The sequence below is a fragment of the Anopheles cruzii genome, chromosome 2, assembly GCF_943734635.1.
Source record: "Anopheles cruzii chromosome 2, idAnoCruzAS_RS32_06, whole genome shotgun sequence".
Taxonomy (NCBI): domain Eukaryota; kingdom Metazoa; phylum Arthropoda; class Insecta; order Diptera; family Culicidae; genus Anopheles; species Anopheles cruzii.
Window position 1 is genome coordinate 2,582,180 of NC_069144.1, and position 11,079 is coordinate 2,593,258.

Genomic DNA, 11,079 nt, shown 5'->3' on the forward strand with positions numbered 1-11,079 from the left:
TAATGGTGAAGAAAAATCAAAACACACTGATAATCAACGTGTCTCCGTAGTCGGCGAGCGGCGACTGTTGAGGTCAAGTAAGCGTCGAAGTTCCCAAAAGGATATCGCCGCTGCAGAGTTCTCAGTGTCTACAACGAAGAGCCCAAAAGTTAATCGTGATGTGCATAGAAACAAGCAAAAGCACCAGTGCCCTCATTGCTCCGCCACGTATACAAACACATTCAATCTGAAGAGTCACATCCGCACTCATACAGGCGAAAAGCCATTCCCTTGTAAAGTCTGCGGTAAAACGTTCCATGCGGCACGCTGCTTGCGCCAACATATGCAAATTCACGACAAGGACCAACATCAATGTCCTCATTGCAGTGGTAAATTTTCACGGCAATCCAATCTTAAGGATCATATTCGGACTCATACCGGCGAAAAGCCATTCCCTTGTAAAGTCTGCAGCAAAGCGTTCCATGCGGCACGCAACCTACGCCTTCATGTGCAAAGTCACAACAAGGACCAACATAAGTGTCCTCATTGCCCTGGCAAATTCGCACTGCGATCCCAACTTAAAGATCACATTCGAACTCATACCGGCGAAAAGCCATTCCCTTGTAAAGTCTGCAGCAAAGCATTCCATTCGGCAAACAACCTGCACATCCATATGCAAATTCATAACAAGGACCAACATCAATGTCCTCAATGCTCTCACAAATGCGCACTGCGATCCCAACTTAAAGATCACATTCGAACTCATACCGGCGAAAAGCCATTCCAATGTAAAGTCTGCAGCAAAGCGTTCCATGCGTCACGCTACCTGCGCAGACATATGAAAATTCACGACAAGGACACATCACATCAGTGTCCTCATTGCCCTCGCAAAATCGCACGGCAATCCCGTCTTAAGGAGCACATTCGAACTCATACCGGCGAAAAGCCATTCAAATGTAAAGTCTGCAGCAAAGCTTTCCATGCGGCCCGATACCTGCACGTCCACAAGCAAATTCACAACAATGACCAACATCAGTGTCCTCATTGCCCTCGCAAATTCGCAAGGCAAGAACAACTTCAGGATCACATTCGGACTCACACCGGCGAAAAGCCATTCCCTTGTAAAGTCTGTAGCCAAACGTTCCATTCAACAACCAACCTGCGCCGCCATATGAAAACTCACGACAGGGACCAAAATAAATGACCTCATTGCACTCGCAAGTTTGCACGGCAATCGCGTCTTAAGCAGCACATTCGGACTCATACCGGCGAATAGTCATTTCGGTATGAATTTTGTGGCAATGCGTTTCAGTCGAAAGCCTTTCTGCTTAAACCGATGAACCGATTCACAACAAAGACAAGAACTTCAGCAGTCAGAACGACAGCATTCAGAAATTTACAGACAGAAACAACCTAAATTTAATACATTTATTTTATTAATTCAATTTAAAAGTCCTAATAACAGAATAAATTCGTTAAGAAGGAACATGATAGTTGTGATGAACACGATGAATGAAATGCAATTTAAATAACGATCATCCACTCTATCCACTGATTTTAAGCTTTTTCAAGGCAACAATTAGATATTACTTCGTTTAATGCGTATCCTTTGGTAAAGTTTGACTTTCTAAGAATTCTTTATTCAACACTAAAATAAACAATCTTCTTCTATATAGTATATAAAAAATGAATGGTTGTCCTCCTGTTTGTACCGCATTTTCTCCAAAACTACTGAAGCAATCCGCATGAAATTTTGCGCAGCGTAGTTTTATTACTCCGGACAGTGCGACCCTCCGGGGTCCCATACAAACGTAACATAAAATTCAGCATTATTCGGGTGGTTTTCGAACAATGTTTGAAACCCAAACAAGAAACTTTAGATAGGTTTGTGAGAAGTAAAACGCCGAATTTAAACTGATAACACTTATAGTTTATATTTCATTACTCATTAGACTGTACAAATGTTGTTAGGACCGTTGCAAATCAGACCCCTTAATTCACAGACCCCCCTGGGCAAGCAAAACTTAATTCTAACCTAACTGGAGTACGGTTCAACAATCTCTGTCCGTTCGTGGCTCGCCCGAACGTTACTATATGGTCCACATATTTGTCTGGTGCCTGGTGCGCCTTCCTTATCACCAACGCCTGCGCTAGTAATCTTCGTCGCTCGTGTTGGCATTCCGCTGCTGTTGCCGCTGCTTTCGGATCGCGCGGTGTCTCGCCGCCAGCATCAGCAGCTCGTTGAACGATGGGTTTTCGAAGTTGTGCCGGCTCGCCGTCAGCAGGTTGGCGTCGATGTCCTCCTCGACTTCGTCCGCTTCCTCCTCCTCGTCATCATCGTCGCCGTCATCGCCCAGCACACCGCGGTAGTCGGTCTCATCGTCCAAATACTCCGCCTCCGAGTCACCGTCGTTCTCATCCTCATCGTCGTCGTCTTCGCCACTGGGATTGCCGATCTGTGCCTTAATGGCCGCCCAAATTTTCGCTTCCATCTCCCCGTCGTCCTCGCTCACCGGCTCGAGCGGCTTCGTCACGACGGATCGCTTGTAGCGCGGCATCTCGATCGTGACACGGATCGCTTCCAGGTTCGGCTGGGTATTTCGCGGCTTCCGGCGTTGCACTGGCACTGGTTGTTTACTGGTGTACGCAGGCTTGGTCCTCTTAAGGTAGTACTTTTGCACGATCGCGGCCGCCATACGGAGGACACGCTGGGACGGGTCTGCCGGGCGTCGCGCTGGATCGTCGAACACGATCGCTTTCGAGCCTTCCGGTTGGTACACTTGGGCGACCGAGTTGTGCGCGATGTCGTTGCCCAGCTCGGAGCGAATGTCCGGTCGACCGTGCCGTATCTCGGGCGATGCGAGGAGGGCCTTCAGGATCGCGTTCCGGGGTTGGCCCCGTGGCCGGGCCGCTTCTTCCAGGGCAAGCTCCCAGAGGCTGCCGTACACGAGCTGAAACGCGGCCCGCTCGTCCTCGGCCAGGGTGTCCTGTTTGAGCTGTCGAATCACGCTCGGCAAGAGCTGCAGCATTTGCAGTCCATCCAAGTGGCCATTGGGCTTGGGTGCACTTTCTGGATCGACTGTCACTCGCTGCCGGAAGTGGTCGATCACCCGCTCCGTGTCGGCACTGGGCGATTCCGGTTGCCCGATTGCGTATCCGAACACACTTTGTACGATCACCAAACAACACACGAGCGATTGAAGTATACGTGAAGCGGACATCTTTTCTGTTGATTCTGGTTCTATCGATGGAGCGAAACTGATGGCCGAAACCGCTCCGGACACGGTTCTTATACACCTCACCCCGCTGGTCGAATTACCCACGCGGCCACCAGACTGGTTCAGGTGCCATGCGACTGTCGCCGGGCCCTAGCGGTAGCCCTGCTTGTGGTCCCTCTAATTGAGGAGCCACACGAACGCGCGCTCTCGCTCTAGCGCGCCTCGCAGCGCGCCCTCTAATGTGTGTCCTTTTCGCCATCCGGCGTCTCGCCCTTCGGCGGCGACCGCTCTCGCTATTTGGGTACGACAAACCGTTGAAGAGGTTGTTGATTTTTTTAGGCACTGTTTTACTCCTTCTGGCACCCTCCGGCCAGCCGGCGGGGTAGACGTCGCGGACTCCGGAACCTTCGCTCCGCTAAGTGGTTCGAGTACTTTTTAGAGACTTTCGATCCGAAGTCCCTCATCTGATATCTAATTCCACGCCGGTCTACCAGACGCCGGTCGCCGGTCGCCGGTCGCCCCGGGAACGGACGAAGAAGGGTCGAACGTTTGATAGTGACTGCGGTGGCTCCGGAAATGCTCGGGGCGCCACCGGATCGGACCGGTCGCGGGCACTTCCTGTGTGCCCCGATATCCCCGAAGCCTCGACCTCGGTTTATTGCTTACTCTCCGTGTGTCTCCTGGTGGCTGGTGGAAAAAGGCAAACAACCAACCGTGGCACCAGCCCGGGGTCCGGTCCCGTGGGTCGCCTCTCTTAACCCGCCTGTGGCTTGTCGCTTTGATAGTTTATAAAATCTGTTGCTCGACGCTAATGGCCGCACATAAATCCATTTCCAGTTGGCGACACACGGCACACAGGAAATGCGAACCGATCGTAAGGGTTTGGTGCCGGGCCCGGTCCGGTCACGACGCCAGCGCCATTAGTTAATTCGTTGAATGAATCGCAACCATCCTGGTCCTGCGGAGAGCTTTTTTTATTTATTTTCGAATTCGGGAACATTGATCATGTTCTTAAGCTGAGTTCGAAACTCGCTGCGTCGCAGTCTGAAAACCGACCCGGCCGTAAGCACGCGACTGGAACCGCGACAAGTGGTTCTCCTCCCTCGGAAAACGGAGCCCGTCGCGCGTTTATGATGCTGATTGATTCATGAGCAGATGTGGCCACACTTGACCCGGACCGTTAGCTCTGGAGGTAACGGAAAGAACGTCGTCCGGCAGGGTACCGACAGAGAGAGAGAGAGAAAGAGTCACGGGTCTCAGACAAGTCGCCAGTCGATCGCCCGCCGAAGCGAATAACGCCTCCGGCCTCCGGGGATAATCGTTAGAGGATGCCCAAAACAAAAGACCCAAACAGAAGGGATGCCTGCGTTTGATACAGAGAGAGAGGACAGACCCCGGTCCCGGTATGTGGTCAAATCGGGTTGTGTTTATTACCCACTTGAAATCACCACCTCCTGGCCGGGAGCGGTAATGTAGCGAGAGAGACAGAGCCCGCTCGTATTGTGGCAAGTGTTAACGCACAATAGAGGGCCACAGCGTGGGGTAGACGCACCCATTAGCAGCAGCAGCACTTGTCCGCTGCGACAAGTGTCTCGTTCGGACCGGGGTGGATTATGGCACCGGTGCCACATAATGCGACACATTTTCGGATACTGCGAATGCCGGAGTGCAGTGCGCTTTCGGGGTTACGTAAGTGGGTACGGATCGGATAGGATCGGCGGCCGGTCGAGACAGCCGGAAGAGGGTGTCTGCTGTGACAGGAGCCAGGACCGGGTTTTATTGCCAGCCATTGCTAATGTGTGGACACGATGGGAAAAAAGCCTGATCGATGATCGTTAGCCCGCCGATCATCGGGCTGCCGGGGCGCGCTGGTGCCGTAATAGTTCTGCCAATGATCGGCCTGGCTTGCTTGAAACGCGCCATCGCGTGGATCGTCCGTTGTCAGATCGATCAAGGACACATCGGCCAGGCTGTGCTGGTGGGTCGGATAGCCCGGCTGCGGTGTGACGTGCGGATTACCGTGCTGAACGATTGACGCCAGTGTGGCTGGCGGGTCGGCGGCCTCCGGAATGGATTCTTCGATCTGCGGTGCCGTGGACTGATTGGCTGAACTTGTTGTGCTCGATGAGACACACGGGACGTCTGATATCTCGCTATCGGATTCCGTGGCCGGCACTTCCGTCGGTTGATCCTCGGTGGCACTTTCTTCCGTGGGCGGCACTGGCTCCGAGTCATCGTCGGCGTCCTCATCTACCGTACTGCGCGTTGCCCGCGGAGGATTCACCTTTAATCGTTGACGGCCGGAGGGGCTCTTCTTCGGTTGCTTCCTTCCAGCGGCTTCCTCGTCGGCTTGAACGGTCGCGCCGTGCTGCAAAGATCGGATCACAGAGCGGGTTTGTCGCTTGCGGCGTAGTTGAAGTCTTTCGTACTTACCGAGCCTGTGGCGGCACCGAGATCGGAAAAGATCGACGGCCGTGGTTCGATGCCGATCGGTGGTGAACCGTGGGACGCTAGGGAACCGCTAGGGAAATGGCCGGCTGCTCCACCAGGAAACTGCACCGGAAACGGAATGAGGGCCATCGTGCCGAACTCACCGCCACCAGCACCCCCCGGCCGGAATGGAATTTTAATGTTGATCGACGATCCGATCCCCGGTCCACCCGATCCGGTCCAGTACGGGTTGACGGCACCGCCACTGTAGGCGTACGCACCGTAATACGGATCGAACGAGGGGCGACCGACGTCGATCTTGACGAACCCGGAACGGCGAGGTCGATCACTGTCGTCGTCGAGCGAATCGACCAACGTCAGCCCGGTCAGCAGCCCCAAGAGTCCTAGAAACCGAGGGCTACGACGTGTCGTGGTGTGTTCCGGTTCACTAGTTCGCGTGTTGATTGGCCAGCAGTAGAAGATCGGAACGGAAGCCAGCAGAAGCAACGGACGGAGCAACATCTTTGCACGGCGTCACAGATGAACTAAGCCGCCGGTCACGAATGGGGCCCCCTTTTGAAGCCTGTCCCCAAAAGGGAAAGCGTATCCCGCATAGAGCACCTCGCGCGGTTGATAAGAGAAATGGCACGCCAGAACCCGCAGTATACGCATACCAGCAGATGATCGCTTTGGGCAATCCGGCGTTAGGGTGGGCCCGCAACAAAAGGGAAAGTTGCAACAGTTTGTTGTTTGTTGCCGAGAACCATTGGGCTTTCAGTCTAGGTTTCGGACTTTGAACTCTCGGGAGCAATGAAGCAGTTCTATGGTTGCCATTGGCGAATTGCATGCGATTCGAAGAATTATTTGTGCGATATAAGTACAGGGTTCAGATGGCCGCCTCGGTACCTATGGCAACAGTGGCGATTCTGAAAGGATAATTTTCAATGACTTTTTCGCACATTTCGGGTGTTACCTCTCGGCCACAACTTGGTGAATGTTACTCTTCAAATGCTCCACAGTTGTAGGTTTGTCAGCATAAACAAGATCTTTTTCTCGACATATCGAGATATCGTAGATCAACTGTGGATCAACTGTGGCTTTCTTTCTGCGATCAACTTTCTGTGGCGACGGTTTCGAAAGAGAGATTCAATTTTCTATTTCGCAATAAAAAAAGGCGTACCATCATACACTACACTATTTCGGCCAGGACCAAGGCAAGCCGATCATATAAGGCTCTCGTGGTAGTTTGTCGGATCGCCGTTGGCGTAGCTCAGCTCGATGTACTCGATCACCACGGCGCCCTCCTCTTCGGCGTCGCGGTCGCCGCCGTCATCGTCGTCGGTGCTCGATTCGGCCACCGCATTAACGTGCACCGAGACGGAACTGCCACGTTTCCCGCAGCAGCAGACAGCGTGAGAAAGGAGCGAGAGAGAGAAAGAGAGAAACGGGACAAGGAGAGAGAGAAAAAATCCAGCGTACTGTGGCACTGTGTGTCCCTGTGTCCCATGGATAAGAGGGCGACGCAAGCGTTTTTCGAGGTTAGGACCGGCACTAGAGTGTCCTTTCGTCCTTTCGTCTCTTTATCACCTATCGGCAAGTGGCAGTGTGATTGCTGCGAGACAGATTGCTTTCGGAAGGCACACACACACACACGTGTTACCAATTGGACCTATCTATTTCCGGCATGGCACTGATGGTGGATCGTTCGGAGCGTTGTCTGGAGATGAGTTTGGGCGCAAATTTTCGCGTGATTGATGTTGAACCAATTCGGAATTCGGCACGGGACATGAGAGTGTGTGTGGGTGTGTGGTGGCATGTTTGTGGGAGAAATGGTCAATTAGTTACAATTGCTTCTTACTTATCTGCTTAAAGGGTACACGAAGCGCAGCGCGAATGACGAGCGGGGCGGAACTCACCGTTGCGTGGCCCATTGGCTTGACTCCCGTTGGTCTTCGCGCGTCGAGGCTCGTGGGCTACGAAACGAGGACAAGAATTAGACAGGCATCCGAAGGTACGTTCCGCGCGAACTTACTCGTACCGTTGGCTGCTGGAGTGCTGCAGCTTGCTGGCCAGCAGCTCGAGCCGTCGGTACGTGGAGGACAGCATCAGCGACAGGGGCGTCGCGACGGCCCACAGGAACAGGCAGAGGAAGGCCGAGAACCACAGCCCGTTCATCGGGTCCATGATGTGGTGGCAGAACAGCATGCGCATCGCGTCGAAGATGTCGAACAGCGGCCGACAGCTGGCGCACCGATCGCCCAGGACGCGGGCCGTGTGGTTGTAGTACGCCTCGAGGTGGCCCCGGAGCCTCCGCCGGTAGGTGTCGCTCCGGTTGTAGCACACTTCGGCCGCTTCGGCATCGAGAAACGTCTGCGCGTTCCGGAGGTGCGTCAGGCTCTTGTTGACCTGCGTGGCCCACGGTGACAGTTGGAGCTCCAGCGCCGTCAGGTGGTACACGATATCACCCCGCAGTTGCTCGAGGGGAGCCAGCAGCGACAGCTGGAGTCGCTTGGCCCGCGACCCGAGCGTGGTCATGCGGCTCGTCGTGGCCACGTCCTGGATTTGCGCCGAAACGCGCTGTAGCTGATCGATGAACGTGAGCACGTCCTTATCGGGGGACACTTGCGTTAGCTCCATGCGCGTGCCCGTCAGATTGAGGTCCGAATCGGACAGCATGTCCTCGAGGATGGCCTGGATGCGCACGGTAAACCCCAGGAACGGTTCCTCGCCGGCGCCCACACTATCGATCACCCGGTCAAGGCCCGATCGCTGACGCCGTTGGTCGACCGTCGATAGGTTCACGAGCGCATCGAGTTGGAAGGTGGCGAAAGATCCGCGGCCCTTCTCGCAATCGTTAAGCGCACTCGACAGTGACACCTGGATCGGCCGCGCAGGCCTGCTACCCGGTGGGCTCGCCTCCCGGAGCAGCTCGCCGATGATGCCGTACTGCGGTTCGGTCGGGTAGATGAGCCCCGGTTTGTCGATCAACTTCTGCAGCACGGTGTAGGCCGGCTCGTTGTAGAGCGGGTGGCAGATGAAGACCTGTCCGTGCGCCCCGAGCAGCATCTCAATCATGGTGAACCCGGACAGGGCCAGGCTAGCGATGCAGATGCAAATCGCCCCCAGGATCAGCGTGATTCCGGCCTTGCTGTCGGCGTGGCAACAACCACAGCTTAGGGCACTGAGCAGGATCAGCGATACGAGTAGCGTCATGATGGTAGTCGCCAACCCGGCCAACCACAGGATGGCTCCGATTTCACGGTACCGATCGAAGAACGAGTCGGAAAAGTTGGCCGTCCGATTGACTTTCTCCACCAGGCCACCGACCGTCTGCGTCAACACGTCAACCGTGGCCTGCGTGTCGTTCGTAAGCTGCTCCACGCGCTCCTCGATGCGGCCGGCCGTATCCTCGGTCGCGTTCCGCACATCGGTCGCGTAGTTCCGAAACGTGGACCTCGCCAGCGTTAACTCGTGGGTCAGCGCGTGCATACTGGTGTTTCGGCCGGCCTCCCCCATCGACATCAGCTTGGCCAGCGTGCCGTCGGTCTGCAGCCGGCGGATCCTCTCGATCAGCCCCGTGTCTTCGAAGTTCTTGATCTTGAGCGTATCGCAGAGGGGCCGATCACGGAACGTACACTGGCGCTGCAGCACCGACAGCTGGATCTGCAGCTCGTCGAGCCGAAACTCGGCCTCGTACGATATCTTGGCCGCCCGGGCCAGCGTGTCCTGCAGGAGGTGGATCCGGCGCGCCAAATTACTGCTGGCGGTGCTGATGTCGATGATCGACTCGAAGATAATGTCGATCCCGGTGAACAACGCCAGGTGGTGCTGGATCGGCTCCCCCAGCAGCTTGTCGATGTTTTCCAGATCGTTTCGCATCCGCTCGACGGCCGTGGCCAGTCCCTCCAGCACGACGAACCGTATCTGCGCTTCGGCGTCGTGCAGAAAAGTGACCGTGTCGAGCAGCGACGAGCGGACGACCACCGGTGTCTGATTGATCGCCGACGCGATCTGCTCGTTCGTCACGAACATCGCTATAACGCCGGCGCTGGAAGAAGTGAAGTGAAACAAGGGATCAAATATGGATTCCGTGCCGGAAAACGCGGGAACCTACATCAGCAGGAGAATGATCACTTGCAGCACGAGGCCAAGGAAGCTCTTGCGACAGTGCAGCGACTCCTCGAGCGAAAGCTCTTCCGCCTGGATGATGGCGTCGACGGTCGGGCCCGGGTTCAGGTCGTCGTCCGGTTCCTTGGCACAGCCCCACGCGATCGTGTAGCAGAGCGGGATGAGCGATATGAGGAAGAAGATCGCGATCAAGCATATGTAGCCCGATTCCACTTTCAATGCCTCCAGGATGAGATGCAGGAAGGAGACCTTCGTGTGGAACGCGTCACGCAGCAGCTCTAGAATGCAGTAGACTTTCATCAAGACTTAGGACCCGACCAGCGAGCCTTGCGTACGTTGGTGGACCACAACCCGGTTGATGGGGATAGCTGGAACAACTTACCCACAGGAAGATCGTACGGCGTGATGTAGGACAGGAACGTGGAGATGTAGGCGAATACGAACGCACCATGGTGCAGGCCGAGCGTCGGGATAAGGTAGCTATCCGTCGCGTCCGGTTCCGGGTACTCCTGCGGTACGGCAACCGTTTGTTCCTGGGCACATACGCACAATCTGGGATCACCGAACGGAACCAATCCGGAACTCTGATTTATACGAACCATTTTTGAGTGAGTTAATAGAAGCGGTGCGGGCTTTACAGCGCCATTTTGCACACGTCGCAGGGGAGCACGTTCCTTTAAAAATAAAGGGAACACGGCGCATACACCACCACCGCACCGGGAGCCGTTAATTCGATTAGCGGAACGTGTATCGATTTCTGAACCGCACTTGCACCGATTCCGCGCAACGACCACCGTTCATTTAATGGTCATAACTGTCGTTAGCCGTCAGCCGACAGATGAACACAATCTTATCTCGCCAACAGGGCGTTCTGGGACCACAAAATTGCAGACTACGCTGATCTACTTCCGGGTACTAGGGCACGTTGTGTTTGCTCCGAGTCCGGGTACCGGGACACCTGCACCCACGGGGAGAGCCGATCGGTTACTGAAGAGTACTACGCCTACGCGACGCAATCCAACTTCGAGCGGCCAACCGAAGGGCCCGAAGGGTTCCGTGGCGGCCAGAACCTGACACCATTCAATCGCCGTTTGGTGTCGGAGGTGGTGGTGAATCCTTATGTTGCTCCTGGAGTTGTTGCGAAATTTTCGAGTTTTTTCCAAGGGTTCCAGTGTTAATCCGGGAGTCCGGTGTCCGCGATTTAGAGCAAATGTCAAGCGATTGAAATGACCAACGGAGTTTCTAATTTTTTTAGTGAAAACGATTAATCCAATTTGTTACAGGTTAAAGATGTGTTTTATACTATAAGTATAAGTTTATTTCT

General features: G+C 54.7%; 2 protein-coding genes across 2 annotated transcripts; both read right to left on the minus strand.

Moving 5' to 3' along the window:
- Positions 1–4,989: 4,989 nt before the first annotated feature.
- On the minus strand, positions 4,990–6,149 carry LOC128269434 (uncharacterized). Its single transcript, XM_053006893.1, has 2 exons — positions 5,631–6,149; positions 4,990–5,565 (listed from the first exon to the last, which is right to left on the minus strand). The coding sequence occupies exons 1-2, from the start codon at positions 6,147–6,149 to the stop codon at positions 4,990–4,992; spliced, it is 1,095 nt and encodes a 364-aa protein (XP_052862853.1).
- Positions 6,150–6,850: 701 nt separating this feature from the next.
- LOC128269437 (prominin-1) lies at positions 6,851–10,357 on the minus strand. Its single transcript, XM_053006896.1, has 5 exons — positions 10,138–10,357; positions 9,742–10,033; positions 7,660–9,675; positions 7,544–7,600; positions 6,851–7,010 (listed from the first exon to the last, which is right to left on the minus strand). The coding sequence occupies exons 1-5, from the start codon at positions 10,355–10,357 to the stop codon at positions 6,851–6,853; spliced, it is 2,745 nt and encodes a 914-aa protein (XP_052862856.1).
- Positions 10,358–11,079: the final 722 nt, after the last annotated feature.

Excerpts from the sequence above, each read along its gene's own strand:
- LOC128269434 (XM_053006893.1), bottom strand. The coding sequence starts at position 6,149 with ATGTTGCTCCGTCCGTTGCTTCTGCTGGCTTCCGTTCCGATCTTCTAC. Across the intron at positions 5,566-5,630 it reads TCGGTGCCGCCACAGGCTCG|CACGGCGCGACCGTTCAAGC; the intron begins GTAAGTACGAAA and ends CGATCTTTGCAG.
- LOC128269437 (XM_053006896.1), bottom strand. The coding sequence starts at position 10,357 with ATGGTTCGTATAAATCAGAGTTCCGGATTGGTTCCGTTCGGTGATCCC. Across the intron at positions 10,034-10,137 it reads GCCGTACGATCTTCCTGTGG|AGCTGCTGCGTGACGCGTTC; the intron begins GTAAGTTGTTCC and ends ACTGCATTCTAG. Across the intron at positions 9,676-9,741 it reads GTGATCATTCTCCTGCTGAT|CGCCGGCGTTATAGCGATGT; the intron begins GTAGGTTCCCGC and ends CACTTCTTCCAG.